Genomic DNA, 23,274 nt, shown 5'->3' with positions numbered 1-23,274 from the left:
GCCACTGTGGTATTGAGAGTGGTGAACTGCATAAGAATATTTCTGTCACCAACTTCATGGCTTTATTTATGATCTGTTTCTTTCTTGGAAACTGGAAAGTCTAATTTTTACTGTCTCTTAGCATTTATTTATCAAACCCTCTGAGTTCCCTAGGTAGAAAGTTAATGATAAAGGCATACAGAAAACTATATGTTGCCATAATTTGTTGAAAACTTGATAAGAGATCCTGCTTATTCTCCAACTTTTTTGAAGTACCAGAAACAAGTGATCATTTGGTCCTCAAATTCCTGTCCTTGCAAGCAGCACCGATGGCAGTGTTTGGATAACAGTATGGGCAGTAGCTGTGACCTGCAGGACAATTAACTTAGAATGGGAATTTGTTACCATCTAAGTGTTGGGTGGAGGAGGAGAACTTGGCAACCCATTCCAGTAGTCTTGTCTGGAGAATTCCATGGACAGAGGGGCCTGGCGGGCTACAGTCCATAGGATTGCAAAGAGTCGGACACGACTGAAGCAACTTAGCAGGCAAGTGGTGGGGAGATGACTATTTTGACTCCAGAGGAGAAGAGATCATAGAATCCAATCATCCTGAAGATCTGCTCAGCCAACTTCCTTTGCAACTCACTTACCTGAGAACGCACTGTTCTCACTTGGGTTGCTTTCATCTCATGCTTTCTACAGAAATTGGCTACCTACCAAAAGGCAAAGAATATGTCATCTCTCTCAGTGGGAGAGCACTGTTGGCATTCTGGGCAGACAGGTCTGTTTTGTGCGTGGGACTCTCAGAACTACAGCGAGCTTGGCACCACTGGCTTCCTGGCTGTAAATGCCAGTAGCCTTCACAAGCCACTGTGACAGTCAGAAATGATGCCTCTGGCTGTTTATGATCTAGAGCCTGGGGGACTTGTTTACAGAACAGCCAGGGAAGACAGGAAACATTCTTTTCTGTTCCTTTTATCGTCTATCTTCTTTTTCTTTCTTTTCGTTCATTGTGGAGTGAGGAATGACAGAAGTAGGGGAAAGGAACCTTTATTATAGAAAGAAAGATGGAAAACAAATTAATAATCCAAGGGAAGGCTTCGGGAGAGCAGAGAGAATGAGGTAAAATATACAGCAGTAGCAAGGAAGCTGGGAGAAAGGTTTTTGCCACATTTGTCTGTGGTCCCTTGTGATTTTCTTTCAGAAGCCAAAAATAAGATTATCTGTAAGAATGCTCCTGTATTGTTGCATTAGAGGGTATACCCAATTGCCCAGGCACTGTAAATAAATTTCACTGAGAATATGGCTAGAATTGCACAAGGTTTCAATCCAGATCCTCAAGGAGAAGAACAGCTTGTTACAAGTCTTTCTGACTTCATCTAAGGCGGGGGGCGGTGGGGGGCTACATTTCTGATAGGCCCCAGTCCCTTATTTTTAAATGATATCACTGACATGATTATACAGGAGCACAGACTCCAAAATAGCTTCAGCTCCTGTCTAGTGAGTTTGTAATCTTAATTTTTACAAAATAAAGTTCTTCTGTGCCAATGCCATTTTCTTAAAATAGTGTACCTGGCTACTAGCATTTAGAAGTTAAGACCTAGCGCTCGCCATGATTGCTTAAAGTCACCTGTGATGTATTTTAAAAATCTGCACTAACACTTGTGGACCATTCATGCCATACTGAAGCTGATTTTCTACTTTATTTTTTCAGTTGTTCATGGTGGACAATGGAGCAGATGACTGGAGAATAGCCATGACTTATGAGCGTATTTTCTTCATCTGCTTGGAAATACTGGTGTGTGCTATTCATCCCATACCTGGGAATTATACGTTCACATGGACGGCCCGGCTTGCCTTCTCCTATGCCCCATCCACCACCACCGCTGATGTGGATATTATTTTATCTATACCAATGTTCTTAAGACTCTATCTGATTGCCAGAGTCATGCTTTTACATAGCAAACTTTTCACTGATGCCTCCTCTAGAAGCATTGGAGCACTTAATAAGATAAACTTCAATACGCGTTTTGTTATGAAGACTTTAATGACTATATGCCCAGGAACTGTACTCTTGGTTTTTAGTATCTCATTATGGATAATTGCCGCATGGACTGTCCGAGCTTGTGAAAGGTAAGTTTGTTTCTTTTCCTGAGAACATAATTTGCCTTATAGTGTCCTTAAAAGTGGGAGAAAGAACACATTTTAGACCAGAAACATGTAGAGACTTACGCTTGAAAATGTGGGGTTCTATTATGAGCTTCTTTTAAATGAATGAGAAAGAACTTTTCTTAAGATACTTCGCATACAGCAATGGCTTGATGATTATGTATTTTTCTTTCTAATCTGACCAGTTTTCAGTAGAGGGCTGCCTTTTGCTGCCTTTATAATCAAAACTTGGAGACCTTCACATTGTGTAGGAGACTTCTATCAGAAATGCTTGTCTAATGGTAATACTGAGTCATTTGGTGCCTCTTTGGTTATAGTGTTGATTATTATTGAGACAAGTGGGGATGCCTCAAAGTGCTTTGCTGATTGTAGTGCCTACTTTTAATAGTGTTCATGTGATTACAGATAAGGGGCTTATAGGTGTATATTTGGTTTTATTGAACTCTCAACAGTTAGTGAGAAGGGTCCATGTGTATTTCATATATTGTCTGAAGAGCTCTGGTAGTGCAGAGCTAGATGCAATCTCAGAACTGCTTGGCGAGTCTGGGTTCATCAGTTAGAGCATCTGCAATATTAACCTTGCCATTTAACAAACAAGCAAAAATAGACTTGTTACGTAAATGGGAGGAACTGGAGAGGGAATCTATTGTGACCTTGGTGAAGAAAATTCCAGTTGGAATTAGCAATAGACATATAGCAAGGACTTAGAAGTTTATAGAACTATTAAATATTGGGATGTTGGTGTTTGTAGTAACTAGGTATTTTTAAATTTAGCTTTTGAAAGAAACTAAAATGTACACATACAAATACGTACAAATAGTTTAACAAAGAAAAATATCTGTATGAAAACTGTTGCAAAAATAACAAGCCCAGAACACACCTCCCCCATTTCTTCTTTCCAGAAGCAATCACTTTAAATTCATTTAGCCATTTCTTTGTTAACTACTTTCCAAAGTTCCAAATGATATTGCTTATACTGCTGCTGCTGCTGCTAAGTCACTTCAGTCGTGTCCGACTCTGTGCGACCCCGTAGACGGCAGCCCACCAGTCTCCCCCGTCCCTGGGATTCTCCAGGCAAGAACACTGGAGTGGGTTGCCATTTCCTTCTCCAATGCATGAAAGTGAAAAGTGAAAGTGAAGTCGCTCAGTCGTGTCCGACCCTTAGCGACCACATGGACTGCAGCCCACCAGGCTCCTGTGTCCAAGGGATTTTCCAGGCAAGAGTACTGGAGTGGGGTGCCATTGCCTTCTCTGGCTTATACTGCTACCTCTAGATTTTTCATCTAGATTTTTCGGGAAGTTGGGGTTTTAGTTTTCTTTCACTTTCATGTACACATTGCTTTCCTGACTCTTCCCCCACAAAAAGTAATTTTTCTTCCCAGTAAGTTACATAAACACCAATCATCTATATTCCATAGTTACATCATCATTATTATTACTGGGTGAGCTGCACTTGTAGTTGAACTACATGGTATATTATAATCATTTTGCCTTTTCTGCACATCCTTTTATTTTCTTTGAAATTAATAATCACCTCTTTTTTTTTACTTAGTTTTCTTAGTTTTTTATTTAATTAGATATCTTCGTTTTTGCTAATTTTCTATATACTTACCACTAAGTCATATCTAAATCCTTCTACATTATTTACATATAATTTTACTAGATTTATATATATATTAGGGGAAATCTATCAATTTTGCTTCAAACTTGAATGTCTGGGGACTTTCTAAACTGCTTGTCAGTCAAAGTGGAAGTTTCCTTTGCTTTATTTGTATGTTGCATATCTTTTTTCTTGAACCTCATTTTTCCCTCTTTCTTCACTTATTCCCTCATTTTAACAAAATTCATCTTCCAGTAGCTTCTGAGGAAAGGTGGTGGGTGAGATATTTTTTTGAGACCTTGCAGGTATGGCAACTTCATTCGTCTCCCTTGCTGGATGGAAAGCTCTAGTTTGAAAAGCATTTCTCTTGGAACATTGGGGACTTCACTTCCTTCTGACATCCAGGGTGCAGCAGTCTGATGCTGTTCTCATTTTTTAATCTTCTTTTTTTTGACGGAAAATTTTAGGATCAGTGATCTAAAATTTCAGCAGGGTATGCATGCTCAGTCACTCAGTCGTGTCCAGCTCTTTGTGACCTTATGTACGGTAGCCTTCCAGGCTCCTCTGTCCATGGGATTCTCCAGGCAAGAATACTGGAGTGGGCTGCCATTTCCTTCTCCAGCACAAGGGTATATCATGGTGTAATTATTCTATTTTAATGCATTGAGCCTGTCCAATCTTGGAATTAATCTCCTTCAGTTCTTGGAAATTTTCTTGAATTATTTAATAATTTTTGTTCCTCTTTTTTGTTGTGTAGATATTGGTCCTTCTCTATGAGTTCTATAATTTTCTTATTTCCCTAAGTGTTGTTTTCCACCTGTTTTTGCTTCATATATAGAAGATAATCTCAATTTTTCTTTCAAGGTCTTTCTTTTGGAATTTTATTTCTTCTTTACTATATATTAATATCCATTGTCTCATATTTAATCTTCAAATACCCATTTTTAAACTAGCATCATGCTTTTTTATTCATAAATGTACTGTTTTATTTCTTTAGATATGTTAATGATAATCTTTAATATTTTTTCTCTTTGTGTAGTTTCTGTTTCACTGGAGATGTACTTTTCTGGGTTTTCGTTTGTTTGTTTTTGTTTTGGCTTCAGTCTCTTTTAGAAGCTTTCCTTCAGTATTTAAGTAACTTTAGCAGTCCCCTTATATCTAAGATTGAGGAACTAAAGACCTGATTAGAAGCTTTCTGTACAGATCTAGAACTTGTCAACCATGGACTTCACTACATGGTGATTAGGGTGGGAGCGTAGAACATTGATTTCAGTATCTTTTCTCTGAATAATCCAACTGACTCATGGGTAACCTGTTTTAAAAGTGAAAAGTGAAAGTGTTAATCCCGTCCAACTGTCTGCAACCCCATGGACTGTAGCCCGCCAGGCTCCTCTGTCCATGGAATTCTCCAGGCAAGAATACTGCAGTGGGTTGTCATTCCCTTTCCAAGGGCTCTTCGAAACTCAGGGATCAAACGCAGGTCTCCTGCAATGCAGGCGGATTCTTTACATCTGTGCCACCAGGGTACTGTCCTAATGAAGGTAGATGCCTGGGTGACAGTATTGTTGAAATTGAAAGATGGGACAGAAAGAAGAGGTTTCATTTAGTATGTGAATATAATAGTTATTTATCTTCCTAGTTGCAGTGGAGTTAGGCTGGCTCTCTCCAGTGTGTAATGCCCTGTAGTCAGCTGACAGACCTTGGGTTTTACCTCTCCAGACAAGAAACTTGCAGACTTCTGCCAGGTTGGCGAAAGGCATTACCAGCAACACAGAGTAGAAGCAGGAATCTGGGTGTCTAACTGCTTTTGTACAATATTTCAACCTGTCCTTTCACTGAAAGCTCCATCATTGTCTGCTCTCACTGAGGTACTGGTGCCGAGAATTCCTGATTCTTTGGTGTGTGTATTGAGGGAGGGGCAAGGTTGCTAGTTCTCAGTGCAGATATGGCGGCTTTCTGACCAATCCGGGTCTACAATTCTCATTTCTCAAGTCAGGTAAGCCACTTACCATTTGTCAGTTGGCTTTCTAGCTACTTTATTACCGTCTTGTCACTTATAACCCATGAAGGAGTTGTGCTTTTTTGTTTGCTGTCTAGTCATTTTAAGAGGGTTTAGGGAGGGAGCTGAGGCCTGTGTGTTTGTTGAGTCCACCTGCTTTTATGAGAAATTCCCTAGTGACTAGGTTTTATTACTAAGTATCTGAATCTTTTTTAAAACTTCTCTACATAAATATGATATTTGAGGGATTAAAGATTTTCCTTTTAAAGAAAGGTAGACTCCTTATGGTGTGCTTTCTTTCCTAGCAATCATGGTACTTAGAGGCTTATGATATTTTCTGGAGCAGCTGTACCTGTAACATTTGGAGAATCAATATGGTAAACTTTAATTGATATACCTGTGTGGTCTATGAAGATGACTCTTACTTTAAAGTTGTGCATAGTGTTAAAGCGTTAGTTGCTCAGTCATGTCTGACTCTTTGCGAACCCACGTACTGTAGCCCGCCAAGCTCCTCTGTCCATGGAATTCTCCAGGCAAGAATACTGGAGTGGGTAGCCATTCTCTTCCCCTGCGGACCTTCTCAACCTGGGGATCAATCCAGGTCTCCCGCATCGCAGGCAGATTCTTTACTGTCTGAGCCACCAGGGAAGCCCCAAAATGGTGCATAACAGTGTAACAGTGGAGGTAAAAGCATAGTCGAACAATATGTATGTTTAGTGCATCTGATCCCTACTGCATCTGCTTCCCAAGGGCCAGTTGCATAACATAGCTTCAGTATCCTGCACATGTCATTCATTTCCTTTTCAAAATGGTTCATCTTAACTTTTTGATCCATTGTCCCCAAATACAGAAAGCCCGAGGCAAGCTGTGTCAAATCTTTTCACATCCCGAAGTATTTGTGTTTTTTTTTAACACACTGAGGTTATTAGATGACGGACCTTCCCTGTTTTCATATAAAGAGGCACAAGAAAGCGAAAATTGTTGTTTCATATCAGGAATGAGTCTGTAGCCAAGAGTTACCTAACTAGACCAAAATCCATGGGTTGGGGAAGGGAGCAAGCCCGGACTCGTGACTCGGACACTGGGGCTTAGTATCAGCAATTTAGAGGCTGAACAACCTTGGGCCAACCAATTTGCTTCTTTCTGCCTAGGATTCCTTATTGAAAACTACATGGATTTATAAACTTTTCTCTTCCAAAGATAACAATTTATAATTGTACAAGTGTAGAGAAGAAAATCATTAACCAGTGTTGTGATAGTAGGAGATTTTCCCCATTCTGTTTTTCATTAAATTTCCCATTTTGTTGCACAGATCTCTAGACTATAACTTGTAAGATACAAAGATATTTTAAAAATTTGCTTTGTTTTCGCAAGTTAATTTTGATGTGATGTAGCCTGCATATTTCTTTTCCTTAGCTGCTTGCTTTCTGGCCTGCCTTCTTTTCCTTTGTGAAATTTGCAATACTGCAATATAATACACAACTCTCCTGTTATTTGGTTTGGAATTCGGATTTGTATGAGCTCTACCAGGCCCATCTTTGAGCCCTCCAAACATTCTTTCCATATAAAAGGATATTCACACCCAACAGAACTTCTCTTCTTAATTAGAATAACTCTAAAAATATTTTTTTTAAGGAGAGAGCTTTGGAGAGAGAGAGAGACAGGCAGATGGCTTTCTGAAGCAGTTTGTTTTGCAAACCTATCTGTCCCCTTCTACCAAGTACAGCACATATAGACGTTTCTGGAAAATGTTCTCCACTGATGAGGAGGCATCCCATAGGAGGCATCTATTCCTGACATTACTTTCCATGTACCTCTGATTTGCCTGTATTCAAGAACTTTTCCTTTTTTTCCTTTCTTTCTCCCCTCCTGCCCTCCTTCCCTCCCTCCTTTCCTCCCTCCTGCCGCTCTCGCTCTTTCTCTCTTTCTTTGATAAGAGGAAGCAGAGTGGCAAATATCTGGCATCATTTCTGTGGCCTCCATTTGTCAGGAGGAGGCTGCCTGAGACCAGATCACAGCATCCCTCTCCCTGATTCTGGTCTGGCCTTGTGTTGCGGACATCAGACCTGCAAAGAACACTCCTTTTTGAAGCACCCTGGGAAGTGTGGCCTCAGGCTGTTTCAGAGAAACTTCAGGAGCATTTGTATTAAAAGAAGTCTGTCTTCCAGAGATCATGGTCCTGAAAATTGGGATTATCCCATCCTGACTTACACTTTTTCAGACTTTACTGGCTCTGTGAAGATGGCTTAGGTAGTGTTCATCCCAAAGTGTGTTTCACTGAACGCTGTTTCAAAGGAAGATGAGGAGCTGTTTTGAAAGTGGTGGGGGCTGGATCCTGTGGGCCAGCTCTGTGCTACATAAAGAAAGGTGCATTGTAACTTTGGACACAGTTTGAGAATTTTTAAAAATATTTCTTTGTTCAATATATTCTTTTGCTTTTGGCTGCACGTTTTATAATGTGGGTGAGGGGTCAACTTTGGGGTGGAGCTGAAGAAGGGGGAAAGAAAGGTGGCAATGTTACCAAGCTGAAAAGCAACCATTGTGGAAGTCTATAATAAACTAGAGACGCTAGGAACTGTTTCTGTCACTGGAAAAGATTCCTTTAGTTAAGACATTTTAGCCAGAAACACTGTTTTTATTCAGCTCATTGTTTTATCTCTAAGAGCATTTAAGTATGCATTAACTAATAGGCACTAGTTGAGAGAAAATTTTCTAAAAATGATTTAAGAATACTTTGCTTTTTTTTTTCAAAGTGGGAAAATTGGAGAAGCAAACAATAAAATTTATTTTAAATAGCTTATTATCATCTAAACTGCATTTTAGGTGGATTAAGAATAAATTATTTCCATTACTAAAAACAGATGAAAATAAATTTGTTACTTACTTTTTAAATTATCCAAGACAACCTGAGGAATGGAGTTTCAATTGCATTTAGAATCTACCATTCAGTGTCTTAAAGGCACGTTTCATTTCTTCCATTAATCAATTTGGACTTTTTAAATTCTGGAGACAAGATCCAAGAATAAAGTAGATGATAATGCCTAAAAAAAACAAACAAACAAAAACAAACAAACAAACAAACAAAAAACACACCTCTGTCACTTATAGTTCATTTCTGTTCATTGCTTGAAGGTGATTTCTGAAATGCAATTGAAACTTACTTTATTATACTGTGGGATATTGTGGAATATCACCATCAAATCATGTCCATAATGAAACCTTGTACAACATACATTTCAGCCTGCCCAGCCTGCTGGGTTTTGTGTTTTATTTTTAATTTAATTTAATTTTATTTTTTAACTTTACAATATTGTATTGGTTTTGCCATATATCAACATGAATCTGCCACAGGTATACACGTGTTCCCCATCCTGCACCCTCCTCCCTCCTCCCTCCCCATACCATCCCTCTGGGTCATCCCAGTGCACCAGCCCCAAGCATCCAGTATCGTGCATCGAACAAGGACTGGCGACTCATTTCATATATGATATTATACATGTTTCAATGCCATTCTCCCAAATCATCCCACCCTCCCCCTCTCCCACAGAGTCCACAAGACTATTCTATACATCAGCCTGCTGTTTTTAACACAAGGATTGGTTATGTATTCAGGCATCAGTATTATGAAGGGGGACTTGCTAAGGAAAATCCTGGTAGAATTAGAATATCTTATTTTGTAACTAAACAGATTTTTATCCTTTTAGCACCAATTCATAAAGGACATCTGATTTGGGCCTCCACTTTCTATTGAATATGAACCCTGAGTATCAATCATCTAAATTTTATCCATACTAAGATAAAATGAATACCCTTATTCCTGAAAACCAAAATAACCAAATTTAGAATGGTAGTTGTTTGTGTTCTCAGTCGCTCAGTCATGTCCAGCCCTTTGCAACCCCTTGGACTGTAGCCCACCAGGCTACTCTGTCTATGGAATTTTCCAGGCAAGAATACTTAGCAGGTTGTCATTTCCTCCTCCAGGGGATCTTCCCAACTCAGGGATTGAACCTGTTTACATCTAGGAAATTAATTAACCATTGTGGACGTTACCTTTTTATAGCTAGAGGTGAACCTGTCACTCTAAAATCATATACATTTACAACTTCCTCTATATAGAGGACAATTTTACATAAAACTGAACCTGAAGTTTCAATAAGTAATAAGGTATTTAAATGGTTAAGTGATCTGTGTTCTAATTTTCCGATTTCTCGTTTCAAAAAAGTTTTCATTTGCTTTAGTTTTTCAGTATGATATAAACCAGTTTCTCAGAGAAGGCAATGGCACCCCACTCCAGTACTCTTGCCTGGAAAATCCCATGGGCGGAGGAGCCTGGTGGGCTGCAGTCCATGGGATCGCTAAGAGTCAGACATGACTGAGCGACTTCACTTTAACTTTTCACTTTCATGCATTGGAGAAGGAAATGGCAACCCACTCCAGTGTTCTTGCCTGGAGAATCCCAGGGATGGGGGAGCCTGATGGGCTGCTGTCTATGGGGTCGCACAGAGTTGGACACAACTGAAGTGACTTAGCAGCAACAGCAGCAAACCAGTTTCTCAAGAACAGAGGTAGATGGGATCTGAAAGTCTCATTTGTTCTATTTATTTATCTTTATTATTTAAATAAGATCACATGTAGGGGAGTGCAAAGTGAGAAGCTACATAGAACACAAGCTTGTTTTCCTGATCTTCCACATGTGATTTAGTTTTTACATCTTTAGGAAATCATCCAGAGGCCTATCCTTTTTCAAGCCCTGATCCCCAGAGATGCCTCAATTCCTGTTGATTTACTTAAATTTGAAACAAGTTACCTGTGATCAATTTTCTTTGATAGTTGTAGAAGTAGTCATAAATGAGGCATCACAGTGCTTAGGAAGCATCCTGCCAGCACCTTGATTTATTGCCATATCCTGGATAATTAGATTATTTTTCACCACTTAAGTTTCAGCTGTTGCCAAGTAAACTAAGCATTTCATCAATGGGTTTGTAATCTGTGGTTGATGGTAATGTAATACTTTGTAAACTTATACTTCCAGGGTCTGATTCATACATACGGATATAGCATTTTCAGGCTCATAAGTGAGTCACAACTCTAAAATGGGCCCTTTCAAGTTATAAAAGTCGGCAGTTTGAAAGCATTCATCGTGCATCTGTGCCTCACAAAGCATCAATGCTCAGTATAATGTTTGCCAAATAGATTGGTTGTTAAAGTCTTACAGAAAGAAAGCCAGAACTCTCTCCAACTCGATTTTATCTTTATTCCTATGTAGATAGGATTTGTCTTTAGGTGTGTCTTCTGAGATAACAATGAGGATTAATATTTGTTTGCAAGGTCCTTTGAGATCCTGGTCTGATTGAGTACAGTTTGAAAATACCAGCAGTGTTCAAGCAGAAACAAATGAGAAGCCGAGCAGCTCAGCAATCCAACCTCGCAATCCAGTCACCTCATCTCAGTCCTTGTATCCTGACATTCTTTCCAATGTCCAGATTCTATGCACTATGCATTCTGAGTGTCTTCCCATTTTGGAAAACCCTTTGGTCATCTGTATATAGTACATTATGCAGAGTGTGTGTACACAGTTCTGGGCAAAGTCCTTCTTCTCTCCAGCTTCAGAACCACCATGCCAGATAAAAAGAAAGATTGTAAAGTCTAAATGTAGATGTCCTGACAGTCAAGCTGTTGTGTCTTTAAGAAAATTAGTGTATTTCTTAGACATCCAGTGGGGCTTGTTTGGCAAAAGCACAAGTGTTCTCTTCTTGCCTATAGGATTGTCTATGTTCTGTTTCCTTTCAAACTTCATATCCTTTATTTATCTTTTAATTGTAGCTTTTTAAAACTTCATTTTATTTTATATTAGAGTACACCTGATTTACAATATTGTATTTGTTTCAGGTGTACAGCAAAATGATTAAGTTATATATATATAATATATATATATATTCTTTATCAGATTCTTTTCCCATATAGGTTATTATAGACTGTTGAGTAGAGTTCTTTGTACTATACAAGTCCTTGTTATCTGTCTTATATATAATAATGTATATATATTGATCCCAAACTCTGAATTTATCCCTCCCCCCATCTTTTTCTTTGGTAAGTGTAAGTTTGTTTTCAAAGCCTGAGTCTGTTTCTGTTTTGTAAATAAGTTCATTTGTATAATTTTTTAGATTCCACTTATAAGTGATATCATGTATTTGTTTTTCTCTAATTTCACTTAGTATGATAATCTCTAGGTCTATGCACATTGATGCAAATGGCATTATTTCATCCTTTTTATGACTAATATTCTATTGTATACATGTACCACATCTTCTGTATTCATGTGTTAGTCATTCATTTGTGCCCAACTCTTTGTGACCAGACACATTAAAAAATATTAAAAAAGCTAAGATCATGCCATTTGGCCCCATTACTTCATGGCAAATAGAAGGAGAAAAGGTGGAAAGCCTCCCTGTCCATCACCAACTCCCAGAGTTTACTCAAACTCATGTCTATTGAGTCAGTGATGCCATCCAACCATCTCATCCTCTGTCATCCCCTTCTCCTCCTGCCCCCAATCCATCCCAGCATCAGGGTATTTTCCAGTGAGTCGGTTCTTTGCATCAAGTGGCAGAAGTATTGGAGTTTCAGCTTATTTTTGTTACCTAATCATATAATCTTTCTAGTGAGTTTCAGGTGGTCTTGTTTTAATTTACAGTTCTCTAATGGTTAGTGATGATGAACATCTTTTCATGTGATCACCAGCCATTTGTGTATCTCTTTTGTTAAAATATCTGTTTAGTCTTAACATTTTTAGAACTGGGTCATTTATCTTATTAAATTGTAAGAGGTCTTTATATATTCTAGCTTCTGGTTCTTTATCAGCTATATGATTGGCAAATATTTTCTGTGGCTTCTCTTTTCATTTTCTTTACTGTTTTTCTGAACACACTGAAACCTTGTCCATTTGCCTTTCTCTAAATCAGCCTTGCCTCCCAAAGCCTTACAAGATGAAAGCCACCTACACATACCCAGTGGACTGTGAACTCTTTGAAGAGACTTGAATCTCTTGTTAAGTTTCCTGTTTCATGTGATTCTCCTTCCTGCCCTTTTCCTACCCTGAAGTCTTGCTTTTCTAGTAACCACTATTTTCTAGTAACAGGAAACAGAGATGGAAGCAAAGGAGATTGTTTTTTCAGCTCAACTTAAATACTTTTCTAGTTCTTGCATTGCTTTGATAATTGTAGTAGCTATGAAAAATGAAGTCTGAACACTATCTGTCATTTTTGCACTTAAGGTGAAGATGTTCCTCACTTGATACTCCCCTTCCTAAGTTGAGGCAACAATTTGATTTAATTAATCCACAGCTCTCTTCATGACCAAAGGCAAGCATCTGTAACATGCCTGAGCCTGTTTTAAGGATGTAGGTAAAGATTGTTAAAAACCAGTCTCCCCCTCTTCTTTGTATGACCTTGCTAGATTTTATGACAGTCCATAGTCATGACTTTGAAACAGTGATGCTCTGGCTATGGGCTACCTGACCAGATGACTCTTGTTTGATTGTTCTTCCGAGTGTAAATCATAGGGACATGGCAATTGACATTCCACACTCGGAACTTCACAGTGGCTCAGGGGCAAAATATTTTTGAGTGACTAGTACCCAGTGCCTTTACATTGAGGTTTCTTATAGATCTCACATTCTAAAAGTTTGTCTGTGTTACGTAAAATGTACTCTATTGAAGCCATATCTCCCGTGTCTCCTGCATGTGCAAGAGAATTCTTTACCACTGGCACCACCTAGGAAGCCCTAACAGAAGATGCAATTTAAAAATAAGTTTTAGCAGACTTTGTGATATCTATTGGAGAAGGAAATGGCACCCCACTCCAGTACTCTCGCCTGGAAAATCCCATGGATGGAGAAGCCTGGTAGGCTGCAGTCCATGGGGTCGATTGTTGTAGCTTTAGAACCCCTCACGAAACTCATGTAACTAGCTCATGTAAGAATGATAGCCTGCAAATACGAAAGCCACAGTGAAAGGCACAATGTATGCAAATTGAGTTGGATTTGCAGAAAATATCTTTGCCAGTGTTCACAGTGGAAACTTAAATTCAGTAACTTTCTTGATTTAAAGAAATGGTACCCAATATTTCATGTGATTGGGCGTATTAGAGATCATATGCACTCTGTTTTTGAATAAAACTGGGGGGAGGCTCTGTATCAGTGGAGAATTATCCTGAATCTTCACTTATTACTTTGAGGTGGTTTTATGCTTTTATCCCAGAAAGCCTTACTAAATGAAGCATCAAGTACAGAAAGATCAGCTTTGATCAGTAGTTTTAATCTGGTTTAGTGGTGGCCAGCGCTTAGAATTTCTGGCTTGTTCTATGTCTGAAAAGGGATGAATTTCTTAGAGTTACTTCGCTACTGTTATTATGGTAGTCTGTCTACTGTGCTTTCTAGTAGTTAGTCAGGCGTTTTTTTTAATAAGTTCTAAGAAGCTCAGAGGTGTCACTATGAATTAAGAGGCCACTCTGTCAAGTTTTGTATTCCTGTTTAAGGAGTCTTCATTTCTGAAATACTGATATTTTTTGTTCCTCTGCTCATCCACCATCCATGCGTGTATCATTGGGATCCCTGTTCTTTAATCCTCCTGAGGTCATTGACATTTCTCATGATGGAGCGCGTATTTGGGTAGAGGTGTGGTAGTGGGTGGCTGGATGGCAAAAGGGACTCAAGGTGCCTTGTTAGACAGGTTTGATGTGGTCTTGAGGAAGAACGAAAAAGGGATTGTAGTTATTTGTCTTTGGTATAATATGAGCAAAACTTTTACCTGGTCCTGCTTAGGTGAGGGGATGAGTTTTCTCTCCAGTTTAAAGGTATTCTTTGAGCACCTGTGGTATTCTATATTCTGTGCAAATGGGTGTAGTTATAAATGCCCCAGCTGAGCTCAACTTCTCAAGAATAAAAACCAGATCTAGTACCACCTTGAGCCCCTAGTCCAGAGCCCTATAATATCTGGGTCAGAGGAGACCTTACAAGTCATCTAATTCTGTCAGGTCAAGATTGATACCACTACCATCTCCCCATGAAGACTTATAAATGATTCCATGCAAATGTTTACCCATGAGTCAGGACAACAGAAGGCTATTTTGGAACACTGCATGAGTGACTTCATGTATTAAAGCTGAACCCTAGAAGAGTCACTTTGAAAAATACTACTAATGGGAATAATGTCTGTTCAATGTAGAAAAGAATTTGTATGTCTTTATTTTATCATCTTCTAAAAATGGGTTCAATGGCAAGAGCTTTACTGGTTAGTAAGTTAAAAGGGGTTAATGAGGAACTCTGTTAATTTGAAATTTCTTTCAAGCAGGGGCAAAAATAGCATTTGGTGAACTTTTGAAGCGGGCAGAGACATTGGTCTTGGAAATCTGAAACCTCCCTTGTGTGCTGGACGGGCAGGCAGACGGCCGCATGGAATCATGACAGGCCTGGCACAGTTCTGCTAGCAACGCCTCTCCGTGTTCAGCCTAGAAGGGTCTTCATTGACTCTGCTGGAGCCACAGACTTCTGATAGAGTTTCTCAGTTGTTGATCTTGGGTGTTGCTTTAGGGGTTCTCAGCACCTGTGTGGCTCTGAGCACTGGCTGGGGTTTGCCAAGGGAAGGCAGAGGGAACCCACCCAAGGTGACATTAGTGAGAGAACTCCACGGTGCAGAGAAACCCTGGCACAGAAATGCGTCTGCCTTCTACAGCATTCCATCTTGCCTTTCATGAAGACCACTGCTGTTCTCCCTGCCACTCCACCGCATGCCCACAGCATGCTCCATGTCATGGGCACTCCCGAAAGCCTCCTGAACATGTATCCATACATGTTCCATACATGAAAGTATCCATACATGACTAATATAAACACCCTAGTCCCACTCCTGTGAGGAATGCCTACAGCAAGTTCTACTCCCCCTGGTCTGTGGAACTTCCCAGAATCCTGACCACAGCCTTCCAGAAAGAAGTCTCATGAGTTTTGAAACACCAGGATTTGGTTCCTTGTAAGGATTCTATTTTCAGTAAGAACAATACAGAAGTCTAAGTAAGCCCTTTGAAAGATAACATGACCCTTTGTCATAGCCCTTTATCTAGTTTGAGTTTTATTGGAGGTCTGATCTGGATTGTGACTATCGCTCAGTCCTGTCTGACTCTTCGCAACCCCATGGACTGGTTTCCAAGCCAGAATACTGGAGTGGGTAGCTTTTCCCTTCTCCAGTGGATTTTCCCAATCCAGGAATCGAACCAGGGTCTCCTGCATTGAGGGCACATTCTTTACCAACTGAGCTATCACTGAAGTCATGAAATTAAAAGACACGTGCTCCTTGGAAGAAAAGCTATGACCAATCTAGACAGCATATTAAAAAGCAGAGACATTACTATGCCTACAAAGGTCCACCTAGTCAAAATATGGTTTTTCCAGTAGTCATGTATGGATGTGAGAGTTGGTCTATAAAGAAAGTGGGAAAACTGGTCAACCACCTGTAAAAGAATGAAACTAGAACAGTTTCTAACACCATACACAAAAATAAACTCAAAATGGATTAAAGATCTAAACGTAAGACCAGGAACTATAAAACTCCTAGAGGAGAGCATAGGCAAAACACTCTCTGACATAAATCACAGCAGGATCCTCTGTGACCCATCTCCCAGAATATTGGAAATAAAAGCAAAAATAAACAAATGGGACCTAATTAAAATTAAAAGCTTCTGCACAACAAAGGAAACTATAAGCAAGGTGAAAAGACAGCCTTCAAAACGGGAGAAAATAATAGCAAATGAAGCAACTGACAAACAACTAATCTCAAAATATACAAGCAACTTCTGCAGCTCAATTCCAGAAAAATAAACGACCCAATCAAAAAATGGGCCAAAGAACTAAATAGACATTTCTCCAAAGAAGACATACAGATGGCTAACAAACATGTGAAAAGATGCTCAACATCACTTATTATCAGAGAAATGCAAATCAAAACCACAATGAGGTACCATTTCACACCAGTCAGAATGGCTGCGATCCAAAAGTCTACAAGCAATAAATGCTGGAGAGTGTGTGGAGAAAAGGGAACCCTCCTAACACTGTTGGTGGGAATGGAAACTAGTACAGCCACTATGGAGAACAGTGTGGAGATTCCTTAAAAAACTGGAAATAGAACTGACTTATGACCCAGCAATCCCACTACTGCGCATACACACCAAGGAAAACAGAATTGAAAGAGACACTTGTACCCCAATGTTCATCACAGCACTGTTTATGATAGCCAGCACATGAAAGCAACCTAGATGTCCATCAGCAGATGAATGGATAAGAAAGCTGTGGTACATATACACAATGGAGTATACTCAGCCATTAAAAAGAATACATTTGAATCAGTTCTAATGAGGTGGATGAAAATGGAGCCTATTATACAGAGTGAAGTAAGCCAGAAAGAAAAACACCAATATAGTATCAGTTCAGTTCAGTTCAGTTGCTCAGTCGTGTCCAACTCTTTGCAACCCCATGAATCGCAGCACGCCAGGCCTCCCTGTCCATCACCAACTCCTGGAGTTCATTCAAACTCACGTCTACCGAGTCAGTGATGCCATCCGGCCATCTCATCCTCTGTCGTCCCCTTCTCCTCCTGCCCCCAATTCCTCCCAGCATCAGAGTCATTTTCAATGAGTCAACTCTTCGCATGAGGTGGCCAAAGTACTGGAGTTTCAGTTTTAGCATCATTCCTTCCAAAGAAATCCCGGGGCTGATCTCCTTCAGAATGGACTGGTTGGATCTCCTTGCAGTCCAAGGGACTCTCAAAGAGTCTTCTCCAACACCACAGTTCAAAAGCATCAATTCTTTGGCGCTCAGCTTTCTTCACAGTCCAACTCTCACATCCATACATGGCCACAGGAAAAACCGTAGCCCTGACTAGACGGACCTTTGTTGGCAAAGTAATGTCTCTGCTTTTCAATATGCTATGTAGGTTGATCATAACTTTTCTTCCAAGGAGTAAGCGTCTTTTAATTTCATGGCTGAAGTCACCATCTGCAGTGATTTTGGAGCCCCCAAAAATAAAGTCTGACACTGTTTCCACTGTTTCCCCATCTATTTCCCATGAAGTGATGGGACCAGATGCCATGATCTTCGTTTTCTGAATGTTGAGTTTTAAGCCAACTTTTTAACTCTCCTCTTTCACCTTCATCAAGAGGCTTTTTCGTTCCTTTTCACTTTTTGCCATAAGGGTGGTGTCATCTGCATATCTGAGGTTATTGATATTTCTCCCGGCAGTCTTGATTCTAGCTTGTGCTTCTTGCAGCCCAGCATTTCTCATGATGTGCTCTGCATAGAAGTTAAATAAGCAGAGTGACAATATACAGCGTTGACGTACTCCTTTTCCTATTTGGAACCAGTCTGTTGTTCCATGTCCAGTTCTAAGTGTTGCTTCCTGACTTGCATACAGATTTCTCAAGAGGCAGGTCAGGTGGTCTGGTATTCCCATCTCTTGAAGAATTGTCCACAGTTTATTGTGATCCACACAGTCAAAGGCTTTGGCATAGTCAATAAAGCAGAAATAGATGTTTTTCTGGAACTCTCTTGCCTTTTCGATGATCCAGAGGATGTTGGCAATATGGTCTCTGGTTCCTCTGCCTTTTCTAACAGTATTCTAATGCATATATATGGAATTTAGAAAGATGGTAATGATAACCCTGTATGCGAGACAGCAAAAAAACACAGATGTATAGAACAGTCTTTTGGACTCTGTGGGAGAGGGAGAGGGTGGGATGATTTGGGAGAATGGCATTGAAACATGTATAATATCATATATGAAATGAATCACCAGTCCAGGTTTGATGCAGGATACAGGATGCTTAGGGCTGGTGCACTGGGATGACCAAGAGGGATGGTACATGGAGGGAGGTGGGAGGGGGGTTCAGGATGGGGAACATGTGTACACCCATGGCAGATTCATGTTGATGTATGGCAAAACCAATACAATATTGTAAAGTGATTAACCTCTAATTAAAACACATAAATGTATATTAAAAAATAAAGCTGAGTGGCGAAGAAGTGATGCTTTCAAAGTGTGGTGTTGGAGAAGACTCTTGAGAGTCCCTTGGACTGCAAGGAGATCCAACCAGTCCATCCTAAAGGAAATCAGTCCTAAATATTCATTGGAAGGACTGATGCTAAAGCTGAAACTCCAATACTTTGGACACCTGATGCGAAGAACTGACTTACTGGAGAAGACTCTGATGCTGGGAAAGATTGAAGGCAGGAGGAGAAGGGGACGACAGAGGATGAGATGTTTGGAAGGCATCACTGACTTAATGGACATGAGTTTGAGTAAGCTCCAGGAGTTGGTCATAGACAGGGAAGCCTGGCGTCCTGCAGTCCGTGGCATCACAAAGAGTCTGACACGACTGAGCGACTGAACTGGTCTGGATTGGTCTTTGTCTTAATGGCTGCTTCTTGTTGATCATTTTGTATAGGGTCATATATTAGGATGAGTTGAGGAAATGGATATATTCTCAGGGTGCTGAGATATTTCAAGCAAGGTTTTGTAAACTATGGTCCATGAGTCAGATTTGACCCACTGCTTGTTTTCAAACAAACCACAATAAGAACAGTTTTTACCTTTTTAAATCACTGACTTGGGAGTATTGTATGACAGAGACCATATGTGGTTTGCAAAGTTTATAACAGTTACTATCTAGCATTTTATAAAACAAGTGTACTGCCTACCAACCCCCTTTTTTAAAAATTTGTTGTTGTTTAGTCACTCAGTCGTGTTCGACTCTTTGTGACTCCATGGACTCTGCAGCATGCCAGGCTTCCCTGTCTTTCACTATCTCCTGGTGTTTGCTCAAACTCATGTTATTGAATTGATGATGCCATCCAACTGTCTCATCCTCTGTTGCCACCTTTTCCTTCTGCCCTCAATGTTTCCCAGCATCATGGTCTTTTTCAATGAATTAGCTCTTCCCATCAGGTGGCCAAAATATTGGAGCTTCAGCTTCAGCATCAGTCCTTCCAATGAATTTTCAGGGTTAATTTCCTTTAGGATTGACTGTTTTGATCTCCTTGCTGTCCAAGGGACTCTCAAGAGTCTTCTCCAGCACCACAGTTCAGAAGCATAAGTTCTCTGACCTTCAGCTTTCTTTATGGTCTAACTCTCACATCCATGCATGACTACTACAAAAACCATAGCTTTGTTTTTTTTAATTAATTTATTTTTAATTGGAGAATAATTGCCTTATAGTGTGTTGGTTTCTGCCATATAACAACGTGAATCAGTCATGGTACATGTATGTCCCCTCCCTTTTCATTCTCCCTTCCATTCCACTGCCCTCCCACCCCTCTAGGTTGTCACAGAGTACTGCTGACTCCCAGTCTTAAAGAAAACATCATTTTTGTCAAGTTTGTTTCAAGCACAGTATGATATTATCAATTTAAAAGGATTTTTCTGGTTTTACTTTGAGGTTCAGGCAATGAATTTATATTTGACACAGCTTAAATCAGGAGAGTTTTTTCCAGATAATCTTTATACTGTATTTAGGACTAGCTATAAACTATTTTTGGTGACAAAGGATCAAACGTTGGTATTGGCTCAAGTACTAGGTACAAATGTCATCCAAATGTAAGTCAGTGATCTAAGCTATACTGACTAGTACTAGCTAGATGCCAGCATAGGTCTTTTTTATATATGTTTTAAAGAAAAAATAAACCCATCTCTGGTGTCCACCTTAAGATAATTCAACAAGATGTGAAAGAAATCCTTTGATTTGTCATGGAGTCTGCTCTTCTGGGTTTTGACTTTACTGACCTTGGGTAACATCAGTAGAAACACTGAGTCATTAAAAAATCTGATCTGGGTGTTGTGGAGGAACAGATCATGAGATGGATTGAGAGTTGAAGCTGTTAAAATGTAGTCACTGCCATTCTCCCAAATCTTCCCACCCTCTCCCTCTCCCACAGAGTCCATAAGACTGTTCTATACATCAGTGTCTCTTTTGCTGTCTCGTACACAGGGTTATTGTTACCATCTTTCTAAATTCCATATATATGCGTTAGTATACTGTATTGGTGTTTTTCTTTCTGGCTTACTTCACTCTGTATAATAGGCATTGAAACATGTAAAATATCATGTATGAAATGAGTTGCCAGTCCAGGTTCGATGCACGATACTGGATGCTTGGGGCTGGTGCACTGGGACGACCCAGAGGGATGGAATGGGGAGGGAGGAGGGAGGAGGGTTCAGGATGGGGAACATATGTAAACCTGTGGCGGATTCATTTTGATATTTGGCAAATCTAATACAGTTATGTAAAGTTTAAAAATAAAATAAAATTAAAAAAAAAAAAAAAAAAAAAAAAAAAAAAAATGTAGTCACTGGCAGAATGACTTTCCTTTGCCTAAGAAAATCATCTACAGTCTGCTTGCAGTCCTGTTCCTCGGTGTGTAAACTGGGCTGTGGGTGCAACAGGTTTCCATGCTGCTCACTATTGGCCCCTGTAAGGGTCATCCGGTCTTTATTGCTGTTATGCAATGAAGTAGCATCATAACATACTATGCCTTTGCCCTATCTCTGCTTCCATATGCAGGACTATTTCTATCAAGTCAGCTGATGTTACTTACCATGGGCCTTCCCATTTGATTTTCTTATGAATTAAGACCTCTCATGAAGTTTGCTTGCTATTTCTCTTAAACATGACTGCTTTTTCCCTAAACATCACGTGCATTCCTCAGAAGAATGTAAAGGAAGAAGCTATTATTTAGCAAAGATACCAGCTTCCCCAGTGGCTCAGCGGTAAAAAATCTGGCTGCAGTGTAGGAGCCACAGGAGACGTAGGTTCGATCCCTGGGTCAGGAAGATCTCCCCTGGAGGAGGGCATGGCAACCCACTCCAGTATTCTTGCCTGGAGAATCCCATGGACAGAGGAGCCTGGAGGGCTACAGTCCACAAAGTCAGACACCACTGAAGTGACTGAGTAGGCACCAGCTTTCTCAGACAGTACCATGGTTCTGATAACATTTTTATATTAAATTAAGAAAATATTCACAAAACTTGCTTTATAGGAGATCCAGAACTTTAGTGGTGTTTTAGCCTGATAAGAATTTCACATTAGTGTCACATCACAGCTTCACCCTTCCCACCTCCTCATTCCATGCCATCCCTCAGAGTGGCTCTAGATATTTCTCATTTTGGCTGGGCCTGATCTGGCCCCAGAGGACTATCTTTTCATAGCAGTTTTCAACCTAGGTAAAAATAATGTTCCATTTCCTTACCCAGTGTTTTTGATGGGCACATTTTTTCATACTGAAGACACATAGGTGGGATGTAACTAAAAATTGAAACACGCTTCTTTCTCCAAACAAATTTATTTTTTGAATGCTGCAGATTTTTGTACCTTTCCAATAGAGCCGTAACTTGTCTTAAGCACTTTCCAATTTATTTTGCACATAGCCTTGGATGTTCTTGATTTAAGCATATATTACATAGCCTTTTTATAGACTTCTTTGTTGGAAAGGAAGAAATCCTGAGTTATGGTTATTACTTACTAGTGAACCAGCCTATTTAGGTGAAATTGTCAAAAAGAAAAGAAAAAAAAGCCAACATGTGGGTTAAGTCTTGTTAAGGTAGAATGCATTTTAAAAGAAGTATCTGTAATTTGCCCACTTCTATTCAAATTGAAATGAACTTTCTTGGTATGCTTTGAAAGGAAGTACAGTGTCTGAGCGGCCTTTCTGCTCCCCAGGTTTTCATTAGCAGTGCGTAGTCACTGGTAGTCTACTAAAACTGCCCCATTCTTCCAATGAGGCTTTTCTAAGATCACCACGAGGCACAAAGGGGCAGATGACTCAGTCAGATGGCGAGCTCCTGCTGCTGCCGGCGGCATCTCCATATTAAGGAGATTGTTCAGATGTGTCTTAGTCTTCCATAAAGCAGAGAAATAGGCTGTGTGTGCTGGTCTCTTAAGGACCAGAAATGGCTGGACACTCCCAAAATAATACTGATGGTATTACATTATTATATCAAATTATATACATTGATCGTTTGGGTGCAGTCTTTTGAGTACCTTACCGATCAGCTCCAGTCCTTTTCGCCATCGTGGCGCCTGTGGTGACGAGGCCAGGTCCCTGAGTCTGACCCCATCCTCTCCTTCGGGCACAGGCTTTGGCTCCTCTCTCTGAGCAGTCATGAGCCTCATGGGGTGGGCTGTCATCAGAGACCTGTAGATGACTGCCACAGGGCTGACTGGAATCGTCCAGAAAGCAAGTTCTTCTAAGGCCAGTTGGCATCTTGCCAGGCAAATGATTAGCACTTGGATAATTGTTAGCGTCCTTAATTCTCCAAGCCCGTTATTTTATAATCATGGGGCTCATTATTGTTGATTGGCCAGGGCCTGTCTTAGGATAATGCCCTATGGCAAACACAGTTGAAAGAGATAAGTGCACACCTCCCCAGTACCTAACACAAGAAGCTGGGGTCCAGTAAGTCTATTAACTGTCAGTTGCAAGTCACCTGAG

The 23,274-nt window shown here is 40.1% G+C and overlaps 1 protein-coding gene across 3 annotated transcripts in view; it reads left to right on the top strand.

Annotated features, from left to right (window-relative positions):
• Positions 1-23,274, top strand: part of KCNN2 (potassium calcium-activated channel subfamily N member 2) — a 583,536-nt gene that overhangs the window by 459,993 nt on the left and 100,269 nt on the right. For all 3 annotated transcript variants that reach the window (XM_044925506.2, XM_044925504.2, XM_044925505.2), the window contains one exon: positions 1,694-2,112. In XM_044925506.2, coding sequence (XP_044781441.1) covers positions 1,694-2,112 — 419 coding nt within the window. The remainder of the gene's footprint in view (positions 1-1,693; positions 2,113-23,274) is intronic.

The sequence above is a fragment of the Bubalus bubalis genome, chromosome 11 (assembly GCF_019923935.1).
Source record: "Bubalus bubalis isolate 160015118507 breed Murrah chromosome 11, NDDB_SH_1, whole genome shotgun sequence".
NCBI classification, from domain to species: Eukaryota; Metazoa; Chordata; class Mammalia; order Artiodactyla; family Bovidae; genus Bubalus; species Bubalus bubalis.
The sequence above is the reverse complement of the archived record's forward strand: the minus strand, read 5'-3'. Positions and strand labels throughout refer to the sequence as shown.